This window comes from Prosopis cineraria, unplaced genomic scaffold (assembly GCF_029017545.1).
Source record: "Prosopis cineraria cultivar Desert tree isolate PC_DT_omini unplaced genomic scaffold, ASM2901754v1 PC10, whole genome shotgun sequence".
Taxonomy (NCBI): Eukaryota; Viridiplantae; Streptophyta; class Magnoliopsida; order Fabales; family Fabaceae; genus Prosopis; species Prosopis cineraria.
Window position 1 is genome coordinate 8,883,805 of NW_026555341.1, and position 21,499 is coordinate 8,905,303.

General features: G+C 36.7%; 2 protein-coding genes and 1 pseudogene across 5 annotated transcripts; 1 reads left to right on the forward strand and 2 right to left on the reverse strand.

Annotated features, from left to right (window-relative positions):
• Positions 1-2,525: 2,525 nt before the first annotated feature.
• On the forward strand, positions 2,526-9,360 carry LOC129284553 (rop guanine nucleotide exchange factor 14-like). Its single transcript, XM_054920067.1, has 8 exons — positions 2,526-2,793; positions 4,004-4,178; positions 6,663-7,052; positions 7,297-7,451; positions 7,534-7,608; positions 7,701-7,970; positions 8,245-8,592; positions 8,772-9,360. The coding sequence occupies exons 2-8, from the start codon at positions 4,103-4,105 to the stop codon at positions 9,147-9,149; spliced, it is 1,692 nt and encodes a 563-aa protein (XP_054776042.1). The 5' UTR covers positions 2,526-2,793; positions 4,004-4,102; the 3' UTR covers positions 9,150-9,360.
• A 460-nt stretch (positions 9,361-9,820) lies between these two features.
• LOC129322064 (putative receptor-like protein kinase At3g47110) lies at positions 9,821-13,604 on the reverse strand (annotated as a pseudogene).
• Positions 13,605-15,461: 1,857 nt separating this feature from the next.
• On the reverse strand, positions 15,462-20,850 carry LOC129323062 (uncharacterized RING finger protein C4G3.12c-like). Of its 4 annotated transcripts, none has more exons than XM_054969604.1 (7): positions 20,689-20,850; positions 20,180-20,373; positions 17,521-18,561; positions 16,985-17,179; positions 16,749-16,900; positions 16,447-16,557; positions 15,462-15,909 (listed from the first exon to the last, which is right to left on the reverse strand). In XM_054969604.1, the coding sequence occupies exons 2-7, from the start codon at positions 20,339-20,341 to the stop codon at positions 15,855-15,857; spliced, it is 1,716 nt and encodes a 571-aa protein (XP_054825579.1). In that variant the 5' UTR covers positions 20,342-20,373; positions 20,689-20,850; the 3' UTR covers positions 15,462-15,854. The 4 variants fall into 4 exon arrangements, with proteins under 4 accessions (XP_054825579.1, XP_054825581.1, XP_054825582.1 ...); XM_054969606.1 differs by having other exon boundaries at positions 20,180-20,341; positions 20,689-20,845; XM_054969607.1 differs by lacking the exon at positions 20,689-20,850 and having other exon boundaries at positions 17,521-18,221; positions 18,444-18,561; positions 20,180-20,682.
• Between the last annotated feature and the right edge of the window lie 649 nt (positions 20,851-21,499).

The following is a 21,499-nucleotide window of genomic DNA, read 5'->3' on the forward strand; positions in this document are numbered from 1 at the left end:
TTAAAATAACTCCAAGAAGGGTTTATGCGTGTACAGAAAGGGTATAAATTTATGAACTTGCTTGGCATTCCTTGAAGATTTCTCCTTTTCTTTATTGGATTTGAACTAGGGTTAAGGTTCAAGCTTAGGTCAACTAAGGTGTTGAGGGCAGAAGCAATAAAAAGAGATTTTTCAAGCATTATGGTTTGACATTAAAATTTGAGGAACTAAAGGGTGAATAGGTGTGATAGTGAACCAACACTCTTGAAACTTTGAAAGTTGAAGGAGGAGGAGGAAGAAGAGATGAGGAAGGAGAGAACGAAGCTTTTTGCATTTTTTTTATTTTTTATTTTTAAAACATGCATGGTTGCTAGCAGTACATGAAGACGGGGAAAAAGTGAGGTGTATGATATGTTGAAATGTCATCTAAGTTCAATGAAATTAACTAAAGATCAAACATTTACTTCTGTCAAAATTAAGCAATATTGCATTATTTTTAAAAAGTGAAGGATAACAATACATTTTTTAAAATTTTAAAATGCTAATTGCATCTTGTAAAAAAATTTGAGAGCAAATTTGTCCTTTAACTCTCAGAATTAATGATAGATTTGCCCATCACTAATATAAACTTTTTTAGAGTGAACTATCTCAGACTAAGTTGTGCTCTTACTTTCCGCTTCGGGTACGAAAGGCCAAAGACAACATGATCATTTTCAACCATTTTCAACATGATCACATATACAAGTTAGAAATTAAGTACGGAATGATTTGTTGAAGAGAGAAGCGTTTTAACTATTAACCACTCACGTAAACCGAAGAAATGTGTAGCCTAATAAGCAAAATGAAAGGAGAATAAAATAACGGAGGCAATAATGCAAGAGCATTAGCGGAGGGTACAAATAGGAAGAATAGACAAAAAAGACAGGATGCCTTAATAACGCCGCTTTTTGAGGTCCTCAAATGGCGCTCCTCCAATCCCAACTTATACCTTTAACTACTACTACTCTTCTACTAGGTTAGGTGATACCACTCTCTCTTGTTTTAATTTGAATCCCACGTTTTTAAATTTTACATTACTGAGTCATCGTTATTATTATCTAAGAACCAAATTTAAGTCGCGTCGTTCATGCTGCGATTTTAGGATTTTTTTTTGAAACAATAATCCTTTGTTACTTGTAGATTTGATTCGATTAAAATACAGTCTTGAACTTAACTCAGTACAACTTGATTTTTATAATTTAAATTGTTTAAAACATTAATCCTTAAAAATGAGTTTAATCTGTATAGTTTCATCACTTTCATGTTTTAAAATACATGGACTAACATTTTAATTAGTTAAAACCATAGTAACTAAATTGTACCAAATTAAAATTTAAATATCTAAATTTTACCTGAATTACAAGCATAAAAATTGAGTTAAAATAAGTCAAGTTTCATGAATTGAGTTTTGATTGAGTCAAAATTATATATCTAAATTCCAAATGATTAACTAGCTAGGATTAATTGGTTAGGAGATGGTTATAAGTTTTAAATTCAAGATCTAAGTATGTAGTAGCGATCAAATTTTTAATAGGAGGTAGACTCCAACAAAAATACCTAAAAATTGTCAATCAGACTAGTCTGAATTATAATCCAGGATATTGGGATGAAAGTAAATGATTAATTTTTTTTAAAATGCGGTAATCTTATGAAGCTGATAAAATTAAATTTGAATATTAAAAAAGCCGCCAGGCATAATGAGCACCTAATGAATCTCTTGCAGTTTCTCAATAACGTTTACTCGTGTTCCTTCCTCACATGCCCCCTTGCACATACACTTATTCACGTGAACTTCTCCTTGCCAATGTGATTCACACGCAATATCTTCACACCTTCAAATTTTATTTATTTATTTTTTGTTAATATGTTCCTGCGGTATATATCATACAACTCAAAAATACCATGCTATTCACTAATTAATTTAATCTAAACAGATATCCAAAAGATGTTATTGGATTTTTTTTTAAAAAATACTTTATGAGGCGTTCAAATTTCGAATATTTGAAATTTTGAAAATCCCATACGGTCCCATGTATTAATACTGTAAGTAACATAAGACTTCCAGTTTTTATGCCAACATTATTATTATTTTTATACAGAGGCTTTTTAAACTTTCAAAAATATTCAAAATCCAAAAAATATCCTTCCGAAAATGAAATCACTGCATCAAACATTTATGAGCTCACTTACTATACAAGTATGGCACCCTTTCAGGAATTTAGTTTGAAATCCAATTTTTTTTCCAGAGAAGGTTTATTTGAAAATAGAATACGGCGCTATCCGCTGGGACCCACGTCCGCCTTCGTCCAAGTCAATCTTCATGTGTGGTGGAGCCCACTCCCTAGTTGCACTCGCATCAGGACCGCTCAATCAATCTAGAGCGTCCGAAAAGGAAACGCGACCCACCTCTTGAACGGTGCAGATTCGTTCCCGGCGCGCTCCGTTAGCTGACAGAGTCTTCAGTTCTGCTCCTCCCATCACCGTCTCTCTCTCTCTCTCTCTCTCTCTCTCTCAGAGTTCGTTTTGCTTCTGCTTCAATGCTTCTCTCTCTCTTCCATTTCTGCCTCTTCTTCTATTAAATGCACCTCTTTTCCTCCTTCTCTTTCCCCTTCATCAATCACATTCTTCCATTCAATTTTCTGCTTCGTCTTTCTCTCTCCCCCTCCCTGAATATCAATATATAGCTGCTTCACTGTGCCGCTTTCCGAGCTTGTAGACCAGAACCATCACCACCCTACTCTGTTCGTTCTGCTTCTGCAACATCTCTTAGCTGAGGTATGTATTGTTCTGTTCTACTTTATGCTTCGTTCTCATCTTCGGTGGAATTATTGGCTTTTTGTTCTTCGTACACACTTTTTTTTTAGCTGAAGTATCCCCCATTGGCGGCACGCCCCGATCTGCTGCTGGAAATTTCTGGAAAGCGGTTAATGTATTTGCTTGGGCGGGGAATTTCTGTTCCCCCCCCCCCCCGGCCAAAACCTTGACTCGATCTCCCTCATTTTTTCTTCAAGCTCAACGTTCTTGTGTTTTTAACAGTCTTTCTTTTTGAAAATCTTTTAGAATCTGCCTGACACATGGGTTGAGTCTTGGAGCGTGAGACCCCCCTTTTTTCGCTTCTCACGATTTGACCATCGCTTCAAAAAGTTACCATCAGTATCACCTTTCGCTGAAAAAGTTTCATTTATTTATTTTACGCAAAAGAATCCATTTTTCGTGCTACAAACACACACACATACATATAAAGAATCCATTTTTTTCAACAGGCATCAATAAAAAGGGTCACTGATAGTACTCCAGTAAATATTCTAGCCTATTGATATTGATAGTTCAGTATCAAAATTCAAAACATTATGAGCCTCAGTGCATAGCTATTGTTTTTCTTTTTTAAACCCCTTAAACTGTATGTATAATTGTATCCTTAGCCAATAAATACGTATATATTATACATATCCGTACAGTCTAATGCAGTCACATTTATGTGCCATAATATGTCACAAAATCAACGACTTTATTTTCGTAGCTATAATATTTAAATTTTCTCATGTGATATCTCAGAGTCACAAGGGTTTTGTTGTTTTATAATTAATCAATCATATTCTGTCCAATTCTCCCGATCACATGAAAAACGCGTATCCGTGAACATTCTGGTGAACTCAGACTCGGTGTTATTATCAGTTTTGAAGAGTAAGAAAATGAAATCCAGTGTTCATTAAACTCATACAAGGTGTTAATACATTAATTATTGCTAGTTTTAGGAGTTAAGTGATGATCACTATCTTGATTTTGGGTGTTTAATAAATCCCGCATCTAATCTAAGCTAAATGGAGATTATTTTGCGACTTGGTATTTAATTTAATGCTCATGTATTTTACGACATGGTGGTCCATCGTGTCTCATTTGTCCATTAATCTCAAATATTTCATAGTGGAGGTATAATTGTTGACAAGGATTAATATAATATGTTTTTTGAACATTTTGGTTGAAGGGCGTGGAAGTACACAGGGGAGTCATTGAGGAAACAGTGACCTTTCGCTGTATTTATATATTTTGAACAGTTGACTGGAGAGGGCCAGAAACAGAAAAGATGTTGTCCATGAGAAGAAGACTTGCTTGCTGCAGCAGGGAAAGGAAAATTAGCGTTGATTTTGACGATAAAGAAAGTAAGTGCTTGCCATTACTTCGAGAATAGGACAAGATTACTTTGCTAATAGACATCATTAAACAATAAACACCAAAGTCATCATTAAACAATATTAGACAGCTCAGAATCAATATTATACAGCACTCGTAGTTTTTAAGAATTTTTTTGGGGGAAAAAATGACAAGTAGATATTCGTTCCGGTTTAACTAAGTGGTTGAAAAAATTCCCTCCGTTTGTTGGGCTTATTAAAGAACTTAGTCCACTTTTCATTAAAAAAAAAACGGGAATTCATTGCGAAACAAAAAATTTGTAGTATTGGACGATCGAACTAGGGATTTTTATCACGGGTGTGTTATTCTTCATTTCGATAGATATGGGCAAAAATAGGGCAGTTAGACTTGAATTTGAAAATTCCCATTCTCTCAGCAGTATTTTACTGCTAATTAACAACCAAGCCCCTCATTTATTAATGACATCATAATCCTAGATCTGGAGGCCTTACTGCTATAAGACACATTTAATCCTTGTTTAACAAAACTTTTTTTTTCTTTTTGTTTGGGGGTGGGTCTGAAATAAACGAGCTAAATCGTGGCCAAAAGAAAACCAAAGAAGCAAAATTAATTGAATGGAAGCTTTGGAGACTTGATGAAGCAGGATGAATAGGTGGAGAGGCGGGGGTATAGAGCAAGCAGAACTGTAGTAGGATGGAACAAAGAATGAAGAAAGAATAGTAGTGGGTTTTGATTTTTCGAATCTTTTGAGTAGGAAGGAACGAGAATCAGTGGAAGTTGCAAGGTATCACTAACTTGCTGTGACTGACATGAACATGATGGTGGACCCTCGGGGTAAGCCTTCCGGATAGTGCTGTCATTAATCATAACAACTACTACCTGCCACTTATATGTGCTGATACAGACAGGAGTAAATAATTATTGCAGAGTGGGAACGCCAGAGTCGTCGCCTTCAAGAACTTTGGTCCTCAAAACTTCATTGGCTTTCTTTCTTTTTGGATGGTTCTCTCTAGAGGCATTCTCTTCTTTCCTTTGGGCCCTCTCTTTTGTCCCCTTCATACTTTGGTTTTCCTTCGAACTCGATGCGGTGCTATCATGTCACTAACCCGGAAACTTCTTATTTATATTTATTTATTTGTTCCCATTCGAGTCTTTGTCGTATGAGACATTTGAGTGATATTGGCCACCACCTTCGGTGGTCTGTAATGTTCTTTGTTCACCTAATCCGAAGAAAGTTTGCAAATTTACCTTTGCTTCTACGATTTCAAGCCCAGGAAACAAGGCTGTCTTCAGAAAATCCCAATATACATGTCTTTGAAGACTGTCTTAGACATATAGTTCAAGGGTTCATTTAGCTCTTCGAAATTTGATGTTCCCACAAGTAATTATTCTATTTGATAGATATTATATGTATGTATGTATGTTGGTTAATCCTACTTGAGAGTTCAGATTACCTATTATGGTCAGACCAGAAGGCCACGTTATAGGGTCGTAATAAGTCTAATCTAACTGATGGCAGTCGCATGTGCTTAGGTATATTTTATCCACCAAAAGGACAAATTTGACCCATGCCATATTTCTAGTGTGAACATTCGTGTCATGGCGTGCTATTCCTGCAGATCTGTTATAGGTTTTTGGGGGCTTTCTTTGTTTTTTTTGAAAAAAAAGAAAATATACATATACGGTAAATTCTATGTCTAAACAAGTTACCCGCGCGGTAACAATCAGTCTGTCCAAAATGCAGATGTGGTTTAAAAGTTAGCTAGGATAAAAAGGTGGATGGAAAATATATAGATAACGTGGATAAGAGAACTGGCAAGAATGAAAGGCAAAATATAGATAGCAGTCAAACTTGCAGTGGGTCCTATTAATTTGATATGATAATGCCCGTCAGGGACGTTTGACCTTTTAGTGAGAAAACAAAACAAAAAATCGTCAACTTGGACTGGAAGTTATAAATTTTAATGTCCTTGACAGAAAATAGAATTTCAACAATTCATTCTTCATGAACTAACTCTAATTACTTGTGAGGAATGTCGGTGTTTATACTCAGAGATCTTGGGTATCATATTATTATATGTTTCAAGCTGCTTGCAAAAGCTTTGCCGAAGTTATCATCTAATTCATGGAAGAAAAATCCATCTTTTATAATTTTTTTTTTTGAAATAACATCAGCAAATCGTAATCATGTAGCAAAGTTCAATTTATTTATTTATTTTTTTTTTTAGCAGAAACAAAGTTCAATTTATTGGACTTTTAATTTTGAACATGTTTACATATTGCCAGTTTTCCTGATATGCTACTTTTGGCCGTATGCCTGCACAACTCATTTGTCCGAAGTCAGTGAGAATATATTCTTGCACTGTTTCAAGATTGACAGGCTTACAGCTAGCAACTTTTAAATTTCTTTTTTTGCCTTGATTATTTGGTTATATTACCAAGTTAACTATACCAACTACTGGAAGCCATATTTTATTTATGAAATGTTTCAGGGATTATGACATATGATGGCCTTGAGAGTTGCATTCTCAATAATCAATCTTTTGAAGATGAAAGCAGAACTAGTAGGGGAGATGGATGTATAACTGATTCAATTGACGATGACTACTCCAGCTGCTCATCAAGTAAAGATGCTTTTGGATCATTCTCTTCAAAATGTTTGACAATGAAAGGAGATGAACAAGGACTGGATGAATGGGAACTGTCAGAGAATCCCCATCATTTTTATGCCAAAGAGAAGAGATCCTATACAATTCAGTATTCAGATGTAGAAGCCATGAAAGAGAAGTTTGCGAAACTGTTGCTAGGAGAAGATGTTACAGGAGGAACTAAGGGCCTCAGTACATCTTTAGCACTGTCTAATGCCATCACAAACCTAGCAGGTATTCTCTACGTCCATTTTCCCTATCTTTCAGTTTTAATTGCAAACACAAGAAATAATGGTTCATCACTGAAAATAAGTTATTAGTTAGGACGCCAAAGACTCTAATGAAGGGGACTTTTTGATTCAAAGCTATATCTGCGATCCTAGAAATTTACTTCCAAGAGCACATACACTGATGCTCATTGAATTTTTCTTCTGGTTTTAATCTTTAGCAAATCTGAGCGTGAGTTGAAAATATGCAGCAACTACTTTTGGTGAGCTGTGGAAATTGGAACCCCTTTCTGATGAGAGGAAGAGCAAATGGCGAAGAGAAATGGACTGGTTGTTGTCTCCTACCAATTACATGGTCGAGTTAGTTCCTGCCAAGCAAAATGGTGCCAATGGGGGGATGTTTGAGGTATCTATCAGTTTAGATTGACAGGAAAGCATATTTTGCATCTCAGATTCTAGTAAAATGACAGTCATTTTATCTTAAACAGATAATGACCCCAAAAGCTCGTGCAGACGTCCACATGAATCTTCCTGCTCTTCAGAAGTTGGACTCCATGCTAATTGTAGGTGATATCTATCTAGTCACCAAAGAACATGAAATGTCTGCCGTATAATTTACTATACTAATCCATCTATTTTGTGTTTTAATTGACAGGAGACACTAGATTCGATGGTGAATACAGAGTTTTGGTATGCAGAGGGTGGAAGCCGGGCAGAAGGAAGGAACACAGGTGCAAAACAAAGCAAAAGATGGTGGTTACCATCGCCCCAAGTTCCAAAAGATGGGCTTTCTTACACTGAAAGAAAGAAGCTACTTCATACAGGAAGGGTTGTAAATCAAGTGTACAAGGCTGCCAAATCTATCAATGAGAATGTGTTGCTTGAAATGCCAGTACCAACAGTTATTAAGGATGCACTTCCAAAGGTAGTTGGCTGAATTTGTATATTTCATTCAATCGGAAATTGAAACGACCTGCATTTTCTCAGCCAAATTGATTTCGGCTGGCACTTGCTAAGTGAAAATTATGTAACATACCAATAAATATCCCTAAGAGAGCAGTTGGAGGTGAGATGTATAATAAGGAAAATGACGCAATAAATAACACTTTTTTCCTTTTTAAACACATTTTAATCAGAGCTTTGGTTCTTGGATAAATATCTCTAATTGCATTATTACTAAATATGCTAATATGTTGCAGTCTGGAAAGGCAAGCCTTGGAGAGGAACTGTATAAAGTGTTGAATTCTGAACTACGCTCTGGGGAAGAAATGCTTGAATCTCTTCAATTGAAATCTGAACACAGTGCTCTTGAGACCATAAACAAATTGGAAGCTGCAATATTTTCCTGGAAAGAGAGAATGAAGGAACAAGTTAGTGGCAAATCCCCACTTCGAACATCCTGGTCTTTTACTAAGGATTCTATGTCAGATGTGGATAAGATGGAGTTGCTGTTGGACCGTGCAGAAACTCTTGTGCAGATTCTCAAAACCAGATACCCAAACCATCCTCAAACATTTCTTGATGCCACCAAAATTCAATATGGCAAGGTCAGTTTTATGCTAAATGTAATATTACTCTTGATTGAGTGAACAAGAGGAAGAGAGAGATTAAAGAACAAGAAAAAGAAAAGCCTAGAAGCTTCTGGGGACCCTAAGTTTCTTCTTAAACAAAGTATGCAATTCGTGGTGACCATTTGACAATATTGTTATTTTTTCTCTGTCTGTAGGATATTGGGCATTCCATTTTGGAAGCATACTCCAGGGTTCTTGGAAACTTAGCCTTCAGCATACTTTCTAGGATCGGAGATATATTGCAGGAAGATGCTTTAAGTAACCCCAATTCCCCTGTCGCAACAAGTTGTTCTCCAAGTATAAGTCTCTCTGAGACTTGGGTGGTTGGTTCACACATCAGACAGTCCCTGATTGGTAAGATGAACAAGGCAGATGGACGGTCCTGCGAGTCTAGTTGTGGTAGTAATTCTGATGTAGAACTTTCATATTTAGAGGCCAAATCAAGCTCTGTAACTCAAACACCAACTCGGAGTCGAGTGTGGTGTATTGGTAAAGAGGTCTGTACGAGCTTCTCTCCACAAAATTCCCCATAGTGGCATGAAGCTTCAGTTTTTGTAAAGGTTATTATCGGTTCTATGCTCAATGAAGCAGAAGCAAACTGATAGGTTTGCCTTATCATATGTATACTTTAGAGTGTTTGCTCATTGGAATGACCTGAGAATTTTTCTTCTGAGCTAAATACAATCTTTGTCATAGATATGGTTGTATAAAATTACCTTGTGATGGAAATACCAAATTATAGCTTTTTATGGAGGGAAAATCAGCGCAAGAAAATATTTCCCATTTTGCATCACGATAATTAATTAAAGTCACGAAGTCATAAAAAAGTATGTAAATAAACATACCCTTTGGACTTGATTGAGACAGGTTAAAGTCATTTGTATAGATTTCTTTTCGAAATTCCGTAATAAACACTTGACAATTGAATTTTTCTTTATAACTTTAGCTCATCCCTGCCATTTCCACCGGTGACCCTGAAATTATGAAAAGTTATTCTGAACTTGTGGTTTAAGACCAGAATCTCTCCTTAGAAGTAAACAAATTTTGATGCTGAATTGATTAAATCTGTGCAACATTTACTTTATTGAAAAGATAATATTAACACAATCAGCATAAAGATAACCAACGTCCTAGGGAAAAGATAATAATAAACGTTTTAAAATATTAATTTTTATTTCCATGGTGGCATTGTCTATCCTGATGCGTTGACTTCTACCCTCTGCACCATTCTCTTCTTATTGGACCACCTTTGAATAAGATTGATTCTAGTTCTCAAATTACATCATACATGAATTGATATCAAGCTTGATAAATCTCAAGGGCTTAGTTTACAGAGACAGCATCAGCACATGAAAAAAGAAGAAAAAAGTGGTTCTGCAAAGACTTAACCAGTAGTATTGGTAGTGTTCAGTGTCAACCCTTCATTGTGATACGAGTGCCTAGTCTCCATTCTTCTGCCAGCAGGAAAAGCACTTCTGATTTGATCTAGTTCTCTGGTTGCATCCCTCATATTCATTCTTTCTTGGGGTGGTTCAGCTGAACAAGCAAGTCCAATATAAAAAAGTTCAAGCAGGCACTTCTCCATGTGAATCTCACTTAGCCGATCATTCCTGTGCTTTTCTTCTTCAGCAGGTGGAGCTTTTTGTTCTAATTCTCTGAGGAGGACAGGGTCCACGATTTGTGACAGTTTATCTGGCAAGGCAATCTTGACATATTTATGGAGATTAATACCACCTGCAAACATTTCGTCAATGGGTCTTCTTCCAGTGAGCAGTTCCAACAAAAGAATCCCAAAGCTATACCCATCTCCTTGTGTCGAAACTTCACCTCCTGTTCCATACTCTGCGATTCATATGCTTGGCACTAAATACTTAAAAATAGTGGTTAACCTCAACAAAAAGTAAAGAATGAGTCTTACTCTTTCTGAAGATTACAATGAGGATTTACAACGTCTAGAGGCTAAATAATACTAAACTGTACCTGGAGGAGTATAGCGAACAGTTCCCCTTATTCCAATTGTGCTACTTTGATTGTGAGAGATACCATTCGTAGTCCAGATAAGCTTTGCTAATCCAAAGTCACTCACATGAGCAACCATGTCATTATCAAGAAGGACATTGCTTGGCTTCAAATCACAGTGAATAACTTGCTGCTCATTTTCATCATGAAAATAGTCCAGTGCAGAACCAACATCAATGACAATATTTAGTCTTTGATGAAGGTCTAATGTTCTTGACTGATCTTCACTTTCAAACTCTGGATACAACCATTTATCCAAGCTTCCTTTTCCATGTAGTCAAAAACTAGAGCTTTAAATTCATTGCCTTTGAAGTCCATACTGGAGCAACATGTTAAAATCTTAACCAGATTTCTGTGTCTAACATTTCTGAGTGCCTTACATTCCGCAATGAAACTCTTGTGAGCTCCCTTCTTTTGAAGATTCAGTACCTTTATAGCAGTAACGCTGCCTTCTGACTCAAAATTTCCTTTGTATACGAAGCCAAATGCACCAGATCCTATCAAGTTATCTGAAGAGAAACCACCAGTTGGCTTGTTAGTGTCTGATATGAGACCTTGGAAAGTTGGTTTCCATCAACTGTGAGTGAAGGAGAAGAATTTCTTTGGCTTATTTTTCTTTTCCTGTACATAGCACCAAAGGATAATAACAGAAGGAGAAATAAAACCACAGAAATTACTATTAATATTATGTTCCAAGCATGAAATTTATGTTTCATAACAACTTTTTCAGGGCATGGTGGTAGATGTAGTGTTCTGATACCCCCACAGAGTTCATTGTTTCCTTCCAATGATATCGAACTGGCATTTCGAAAGATACCTCCAGTTGAAACTTCACCATCCAACATACTGAAAGAAACATTCAAATACAACAAAAAAGTAATATCCTCCAGACCTTTTGGAAATTGATCCAGACAACTTGTTTTCTGAGAGATCTAAATATTGGAGGCCTCTCAATGAGGTCAGAGATGAAGGTATGGTTCCTTAGAAAGAATTCCCTTGTAAGTTAAGGTATTCAAAGAATATGCAATGGCCAATCGTTCCTGGAATTTCACCAGACAAAGCATTTCTTGAAACATCCAACTTACTGATGTATTTAAGGTTGCCAACGTCATTGGGTAGGCTTCCACTGAATGACTTATGAGTTCAGTAACAATGATAAGTAGGGAAGTTCAAATACCTCTGAAGGAATAGTTCCACTAAGGTTGTTATCTGAAAGGTCCAGGTACTGTAAACTTTCGCAATGTCCAATACTAGGAGGAATCCCTCCTTCTAGCAAATGATGTGACAAGTTGAGTTGAAACAGTGATAAGCAGGGAAGTTCAAATACCTCTGAAGGAATAGTTCCTCCAAGGTTGTTATCTGAAAGGTCCAGGTACTGTAAACTTTCGCAATGTCCAATACTAGCAGGAATCCCTCCTTCTAGCAAATTATGTGACAAGTTGAGTTGAAACAATGATAAGTAGGGAAGTTCAAATACCCCTGAAGGAATAGTTCCACCAAGGCTGTTATCTGAAAGGTCCAGGTACTGTAAACTTTCGCAATGTCAATCCCTCCTTCTAGCAAGTTACGTGACAAGTTGAGTTGAAACAACTGACTAAGATTGCCTAAGGAAAGAGGGATCTCTCCTGACAATTTGTTCGCATTCAAAGTCAATGACTGGATCTTCCGAAACATCCCAAAAGGAGCTGGAATGGACCCTTGGAGACGGTTGAACTCCAAGTCCAAGGCAATCAAGTTAATGAGATTTTCTAATCCTTCAGGTATAGAGCCAGAAATTTGATTGCCACCTATATAGAATTGATTTAATTGACTTGACAAATTGGCTACAGAGTTGGGTAAAGAACCTCCAAAGTTGTTCAAGTTTAAATCCAGCAACTACAATTTGGTGCAGTTTGTCAAAGATGTCAAGAAATCCAAGTCATTATCTGAACCGTTTCCGAGAAAATTGTGCTCCACAGCCAGAGACCACAGATCTTCAAGGTTTCCAATACCAGTTGGAACGTGTCCTACGAACTTGTTCCTAGGAATGTTAAATAACAGCGTGTTGGTTGCATTTGAAATAGAATTTGGCATAGTGCCTGCGAATTTGTTCATACCAATGCCAAATTGTTGGAGATTTGGGAGGGTGATGAACATGTTGGGTGGTAAAAAGCCATTGATCTGGTTGGCTCCAGCTGAGAAAAAAGTCAGAGATGACATATTGTATAGTGAAGAAGGAAGCATACCAGACAACTTGTTTGATGCAATAGATATACGGGTCAAGTTCTTCAAGAGGCCTATCTCTTCTGGCACACTTCCCTCCAAGTTATTAACTCCCAGAGAAAGAATACTTAGGGAAGAAATGTTTCCTATGGAAGGTGGGATCTCACCTGTCAGACTGTTCATACCAATATATAACTGTTCCAAATTTGTCAGAAAGCCAAGCTCCGGAGGTATTTTTCCAACTAGCTTGTTTCACATCAAACTCAACGTCCTCAGTTCAGAACACTGAGACAAGTTGGTTGGAATTTGTCCCCTTAAGGTGTTATTTGTCAGATATAGTTGCTGCAGCCGATACAAACGACCTATTTCTTGTGGGATTTGACCATAGAAGCTGTTGTCTGAAGGTTGATGTACCTTAAAAACGTAAGGTTGCCAAATTCAGATGGTATGAACCCAACCAAGTTATAACCTTCGAGGTTCAAGGAAGTGACTCTTTAATGTCTGAGGCTGCATGTGATTCCTTGCCATCTGCAAAAGTGACTAGACCTATTCCAGGAGCTCAGGACATTATATGGGTCACTTTCTATAGCTGCTTTAAACTTGAACAAAGTCAACTGGTCTGTGACATTTTCTAATGCTCTAGCAGTGATCTTAGGCTGGAGCTATAGTAGGTTGGCTGAAAAGAGAAGAACCACATGAAGGCATATGGACCAGAATGCACATAAGTAAGAAGGAGAAGAAGAAGAAGAAGAAGAAGGAAGCTTCATTATGTGTGAATGATATCAGGTGACAATACTGAGATGTTCAACGCTGCTATTGAAACCAAGGCTTTGTAGTTGATTTATATGGAGTATTAGTCATATTATCGCTATTCGATGGGCCTCCGCGAAACTTATGATGATGGTTAACATTCACGCCTTTGTCTTGAAGTTTCAAAAATATTAGAGTGATCACATGCAAATGCATTAACAGTGGGATTTTCGAATAAACAAATTGAAATGAAGCTGTTGACTTTTGAAACAATACCATTGCCAACATTATCTCGAATGAACTTGGTAGGGTTTAAAGTTGGCTACAGTTCATGCCTCGCCTACTTTTAAAATTCTCATAAGTCCTCATTATTCTATGGTTCCAAGAAAACATATATATAAATATTTATATTTATAGTTCAGTCAAGCAAAATGATAAGGTCTTCAGATTTTTAAAAGGCAGTTCACACCTAAGCTCCCTCTTAAATCTATAACTGTCATTGCATGACTACGTTGTCTTATTTTTTGCAGGATAATCGTAGAATATCTGGAAAACAATTCCAACTTCATTTTTTCTAGTATACTCTCTGTCCTATGAAGAAAGTGCTTGCATCAGTATTTTTGTTATTATTTTTTCCAATGCCAAGGAAGCAAACTTGAATACTGCATTATTGCCCAGAGCAATTAGTGGAGGGCATTACTCTCCAATAGTGTAAGCCGACTACTTATTAATCATAAAATAAACATATTCATGTTAAAGATGGTTTTTTATAAAACTTGACATGCGTAGATATAACAGTTTAAATTAATTTGGTGGATTGAAAACTTTCGGAGATTTGGATCGAGTTTTGGATTTTGCCCTTTTTTGGAGTGATAATAAAAGAGGGGAGGGGATAATGAGACTATTGCATATTTATTTACTTCACAAAAGATTCAATTATTATAGGAAGATTCCTCCACCGATTGAGGTGCCAAATGGAAAACTAAACTCATACAGACAGACACCTTTTCTTTTCATTTGGTTTAGTAATTTAGGTTTGAATGATGCATTTTTTTTAATTTGTTTTCATTGAACAATTAGTAACTTGTAATTATAATTAGGGGATGGGAAATAAATACATGATCTTTCATGTCCTAGCAAATAAATAACTTAAATGTAATTTTTGCATCTAAAAAGGGTACTCGATGACAATATTGAGCTCGGGTAGGGCCCAATCCGATAACTTAGGACAGAAAATTTAAGTACTAGGCTTAGCTTATATACTTTAACGCATTCGTTTGAAATCAAATCAAAATAAATAGACTTTTTACCTATTCTTGACTTCTAATTAATTCTTATTATATACTCTTAACACATTTCGATCAAATCAAAACTTTTATTCCTTCATTTAGTGTTTTCTTCATCACATTTGCTTAAAAATATTCAACACAGTCAATTGGAAAAGGAATAGTTGAGGGAATCAATATAGGGCCAGCCAAACATTGGATTTTTACCACACTGCAGCTTTTCCATTTCCCATACAATTGTATCAGCATCCTGATGCTAATGTTACAGCAACAAATTTAAATCTGAATATTATAGATAACAGTATCACACCCACCCACTTATTTGTTTGTTACTGCTGCTTTGCAGCAGAAACCGGATTCCATTTGATTGCATTTCCCTGAAAATAAGCATTTATAGCTCTGCTCATAGATTTCACGCATTTACGTGATTGCTGACACTACTCTGCCACTCTGGAATTCCAGTCCCACCCACTGACCCACCCCACCAATATGCTCCTTTGACTCATTCTCTTTTATTTTTTATTTTTATTTTTTTTTGTTCTTTTCCTCCCCAATTCCTGAAACAACCACGATTATTCACTGTTCTCATGCAGATTCAACCTAACATCAACTCATCAACAATCAAAAGAAGTTGGAAGACTCTTCTTCCACATTAACACAAGTATCCGCAACATGTTAAAAAATGATACAACTTGAAGAACTTTCCTGAAACATATTTACAATATTTCCTCAGACCAAAAGAAAGAAAGAAAGAACAGAGACAGGGAACTCTGACTTTCACCTAGTCAAGTTGGCAGAGCCAGAGAGCAGTTCAGATTATTTAGTGAATAGTCATTGGCATAATGACGATACCCGCGGATATGACTTGAACTGTATATAGTCTAGCCAGGGTGGGTAGAAAATTTAGCAACTCTCCCAAGAGCTCTTGATAGTGCACGGGGAAGGAGATGCTGAATAAAACCTGCCCATTTCACTTCAGTTCTAGGCTGGTATTGAATCAGCAATGCAGATGTCCCCCCGGCATAGTGGGCATACCCTGCAGATTAGTTAAAGATGGTAAGCAGGGCTCTGCTCATCTATGTTTCTATTAATTGCCATTTGCCAAGATTCAAGACAATATGTTTACAGAAAACCCAGAACATTAGGCTTATGAGGAAAGCATTCGTTTGTATCTTCATGAATTTCCTGCCCTCCTCCCAAAGATCTTTGTTTTGACAGTAATAGCATGGACGTAAGTGTCAACATAATACATGGTAGCAAAAGTAGCTTAAGATTCCAGCAAAAGAGTAGCCTAAACAGGGATTGAACTGACAAATTTGATAATCCTAAGAAGACCCAGAAATTTTGCCAACATCCAATGTTTATCAGCCAATATTTTATAGCAAATATATCTATTTACCAGCATTACATTCCACTGTTACAGTAGCTCCTATTCAATAAGCTGAATTCATTCATCTATGTTCATTACTCTCCTATGCCACCTACTAGATAAATTTCCAAGTCCTTGACATGCATAATAGACTGGGAGCCTTTAGCCACACAATATTAAGAGACAAGACCAAATTTCTCATACCTGTGAATCTCCTTTAGCCACTTGTCTATGCATGTTAGATGAAATTCATGGTGACATGGTAGTACTCGCATGCTGTCTCCATCCTCATACTCCACAAGGCATATATAGCATCTGTGAAAAGAGAAGTTAACAAAGAAAAAGTTTTATTTGGCATGTTACACGTTGGAGAGAAAAAGGCAAATGTAATGTCAATATGAAAGAAAAGGGCAGAGATAACAGGAACAAGAAAACAAAGATTAAGAGCATTCGATAAACCAAACACAGTTTTGGTCGTGGACTTGTGTGTAAGCCCCAATACTTACTGAGCAGCATCCTCTTGATGCTTATGCAACTTAGTGTATGATTTGACAGGCAAGGACTCAACAACTTCATAAGGTGCAGGAACAGATCCAATAGAAGAAACAGAAGGGCGTGAAGATAAAACCACTGATTGCTGGTGAATTTCATCCAGAACCTAATTAAGATATATACAAAAGATTCAACTTGAGTAAATAGATAATAATATCCATCAGAATAGCTAAGAGCAAATTAAAACTACCTCAAATAAGGCTTCAGCAAGCATAACAATTCTTGATATGCTAGCTCTAGCACCAGTATCATCATTTGAATTGGTGTCACGACTACTAATTCGGCATGTACAACGACCATTTCTATGTTGGCCAGACAAAATACATGACCTGTCATGCCCAGACAGGTTTTCAAATCGGCTTCCCAGTCGTTGAAGAGCACGGACCTAAACCATTATATATATGGATCAGACATAGTTTAGTCTGTAGTATGGAGGGAAGAGAATGGGCTCATGAAAAATGTTCCTACAGAAGTATCCTGAGTCATTAAGGTTCAATTTATTCACTACTTTAAGTTGCTCAAGTTTAATTACATCAATAACAACCTCAACACCTCCCTGAGCGGGTGCACTACATTGTTTGGCTTAAATGCATCATATCTAGTTCATGGTTTCTGCTTTTCTTTCCTTTCTTTTTCATTTGGCTAAAAGTTTGTTCTTTTCACAAAGTGGCGATATGAAATTATCAGCCATTGCAGTAAAAAAATAAAAAGAGAAAACCCACAAACCTGGGATCGTATTCTTCTTCTCCGTTCTAGGAAATTGGATCTATTTTCCAGTAGATCACGATGCCTAGCTTCTCTTGATCGTGAAGACTCAACCTCATAGTCTTGGGTGCCAAACAGGGAACTAGACATATTGGATGAAGGATAACCAGATATAGAAGAGGAACTTGTAGAGTCACCATCAGATGGTAGTCCTCTTGGCTCTCTCCCCACTGCTTGTCTTCCAATATCTTGACTAGCATCGCTTGCATCCCTCTCTTGCTGCAGTGGGCAAAAGGTGAAGTCTGATATTGTTGATCGACGAAGAACTCTATCACGAAGCCTTCCAACACTCAAAGTACGACTAAAGCGAACATTCCGCTCAACAGGTTCTTGAGCTCCATTTCGGCGGTCATTATGTCTAATCTCAACATTTTCTGTTCTGGCATGAATTCTTGGAGAAAACAAGTTAAGATTTAGCCCTTCTCTAGGACCATCTTCATCTCTAATCATATTCTGCATGGAAGAACTCATTGGGTTGTTTTGCAAGTTGCCATTGGAATCTGATGAAGGGATGTTAGACCTTAAATTGATAGAAGTGTCTTCATAGCAATGTGATGCAGGAATCAAATCACCACGTTGTAGAGCTTCATTTTGATTAGCCAAGCTTCCAGTAGGTCCAGGCTGCGGATTAAGGACATCTCCATCGTTAAATATTGAGAGACCTGCAGAAGAAACAGGGCAAGGTTGTGATGACCCCAAACTTGTGGTTCTGCTTAGTCTGAAGCTTATGTTCCCAGGAATAAGGCTAAATCGAGAAAGGAATCGGCTTGAAGGGTTCAAAGACTGAGTTGGAGCTGGACGATCAGAACTACTACCAGTTCTAGATGCAGTGTTGGAAATGGTTGTTTGACTCCACTCATCATGGTGGACATTAGGAGGGATACCTGGTTTTTTATCAGATTTAATCTTTCTGAATGACTCTGATATCAGCTCATCAGCATCTGTTTCATCACCATTGGTGTACGTAACATTACTATCATTATCTTTATTCTCATCACACACCTAAAGCATGAATACCAAAGTATAGTTAGTGCCACAATCCATAAAACATTGGCCAACAGTCAAAGCAGTTGTTTAGACATGATTATACTGATCTTTGAGCTGACCAAGCTGTCTCTGGAAATCAATATAGGGGATAAGATATCCAGGGGGGTATTACATTACACTTCATAACAAAAGTTCATTAATTGATTTCCATTATTCCATTAAGAATCAATTTATTAATTCACTTGTCTCCCTTCAGAAAATTGCAAGGTAAGAAACATAGCCATCTTAAAAACAAAAAGATGGAGAAAGCAAGTTACAAACTCGAACAAGAAAAGTCCGTTTCCTTGTCCAGATATGTTAGAATAGCTACCTACTTTTCGTGTTTAAAAGTTCCCAAGCAATGAGATTGAATTTGAGGGTATGTTTGGTTTGAGGGGAGGAGAGGGATTTTGCTCCCCTTCCCTTGTTAGGGTTGTAAAACGACTCCCCTCCCCTCCAAAATGGGATATAATTTTGTCCTGCTAGGACTATTATACCCCTATTATGATTTGATAATCCAAAAATGTCCCTTCCTCTTTGCTCCTTCCACGTTGCACCACCATTATAGCTCCCTCCGTTCGGGTCATCATCCGTGTTGGAGATCAGATTTTTTTGCTAAGGTTCGCTCCTTTCATTTTTTTTGTTGTTGCTATTTTTCTATTATATGTTAATAAATTTACTGCTTGCTCATACTTTTGTTTTATAAACTATGAATAAATTATTAGTGAATGTATTATTGGCAATATATGTATATATATGAACTATGGAAAATTATATACTTATAATTACATATTAAAAACATTAATAACTATATTTTATAAAGAAAAAAAATTACTAAGATAAAGGTAAAATTGTCTATATATATTTATTTTCACTCCCCTTCCCTTGAACCAAATAGATCCTCTTTCAATATAAAAACGTTACTAATAGAAGTTGTAATTAGGGAGAATTACAATCGAGTCTATTGACAATTAAATTAAACTGCATTGACTATAGTTCATTTGTTAATGGATCTTGTAGTAATTAATTTTTCTATATAGGACTTCAATGTAATTCTCCCTTGTAATTATCGGCTGGCAAGAAGTGATATACCCTAGAGGATGATTTTTATCTCATTATATGGCATAAAGAATGCAGCGCTTAAAGAGCACTGAACACTAATATATCTGAGTAGTACCAGGCAACTTGAGGAGATAATATAGACACAACCATCACTTGTAGATAATGGTGAAAAATGTCCAACACACCAGAAGAAATAAACATAAAGAGCCATATTACTTGAAATTTTTTAATTTGAATTTTGATTGTCTCAAAATTGATTAATCTGGCAGTCAACGTAACAAGAGAACACAAAATTTAAAACCTCTTAGTCTTAGTGGCAAATTCCGTTTTAAAATCTAGTTATCTCAATCACCCCCAAAATATACTAGCTCAAAAGAGGGAGAAATTCCTGCACTCCAAATGAAAAACCAAACCAGCACATGACAAAAAATGCTTCAACATAGCAATCATGATTTAAGCATAAAATTAGAAGGGAAAATGAAAACGGGAAAAACAGAGATTACAAAGATTGAGGAATAACAGAGTGAGATACCTGGTCGTCATTGTCACTGTCATGAGATCTAGATGTTGTTCCTAAACAATACGACTGAAAACCTCTATGCCCTCTAGATCGACCCTTACGAAAGCTGCGTGAAGACGACGACGTGGACGATGAATTGCAAGAAGTAACGGCTTTGCTACCACTGGATCCCATCTACCGAACAAACAAACAATGCACCCGGAAGTCTAAAACATCAGAATCCAGAAATTAAAATGCGTCCATTTCGAGATCCCAAATGTTTCCGATCTATAAAGATGGAAAATCAAAGGTCTAAAACCACTAGGTGTTGCAGTGTTGGAAGAATTAATGAAATGTAGTGATTATCCGTGAAATGGGTCCAAGCAAGAAAAGCTTGGAGGTGGAGAGTGAGGGGGAGAGAAGAGAAGAAGGTAAAGGTCTGGAATTTAGGTGGAGATGGCAGTAGCTGGGTGAATGGGACAAAGTAACTGGAAGGAGGAGAGAGGGAAAGCTTTATTTCTAAGGAAGTGTGAATTACTTACCGAGAAGACAATGAACAATGGCGTTTTCTCTGCCTGGATTCGGGGGATTCAAATTATTTTTGCTCTTGCAGTGCATACCCTCACGACACTGCCACTCGTTTGAAAATTGAGAAAAACCATTCAACGCTTAATTAAAAAATTACAGAACCAACCAAGTCTGTGACACAGATGGTAGGTTATCTTGGTCCACATGCGACCAGGTTTGATATCTGTTGGGGGAGGTCCCTTTCAATAATGTCTCGTTACCAATTAGTTTCTGGCACTTATCCCAAACAAATCCCCAAAAAAAAAAAAATTAATTTCATATTTTTTTTGTCTAATTATCGAGCCATGTAGAATCATCAACAGACCATGCCCGTTCCTCTCGTATATATTAGTTGTCTTTTTTTTCCCACAAAATCATCTCAATTCACAGCTTCTCAGTATTTTTCTTCTCAAAATCCATGCTTTTAAATAAGAGTGAACGTGTAGAGTCATTCTATTTATACTCAATTTTAATGATTTAATTATCTCTGTAAAATAGTTTTAAAAAAAAGTGTCTGGGAAGGGAAGAGTAATTTGGAATTGAGTTTGTGATGGGTCAATTAGTTCAAGCCACATCTATAATTTGAATCTCCAACTACTATTTGATATGAGACGGCAGGTCCATTTATGGGCCCAATCATCAATGGGTGGGCATTTACTGTTACACTAGAAAGAAGCGGAATATTTACCACACAAGAATAAAGAAAAGAGAGGGATATATCGAAAAAAAAGTGCCCAAGCTTTTTTGTAAATTTGCTCCCAAAAAAAAAAAAACTAAACGACTACC

Bases quoted from the DNA above. Each gene is read 5' to 3' on its own strand.
- LOC129284553 (XM_054920067.1), top strand. From the start codon at position 4,103: ATGTTGTCCATGAGAAGAAGACTTGCTTGCTGCAGCAGGGAAAGGAAA. The intron at 4,179-6,662 runs GTAAGTGCTTGC...GAAATGTTTCAG, and splicing joins TGATTTTGACGATAAAGAAA to GGATTATGACATATGATGGC. The intron at 8,593-8,771 runs GTCAGTTTTATG...CTCTGTCTGTAG, and splicing joins CCAAAATTCAATATGGCAAG to GATATTGGGCATTCCATTTT.
- LOC129323062 (XM_054969604.1), bottom strand. From the start codon at position 20,341: ATGGGATCCAGTGGTAGCAAAGCCGTTACTTCTTGCAATTCATCGTCC. The intron at 18,562-20,179 runs GTATCTCACTCT...TTCATGCTTTAG, and splicing joins ACAGTGACAATGACGACCAG to GTGTGTGATGAGAATAAAGA. The intron at 16,558-16,748 runs GTAAGTATTGGG...CTCTTTTCACAG, and splicing joins CATCAAGAGGATGCTGCTCA to ATGCTATATATGCCTTGTGG.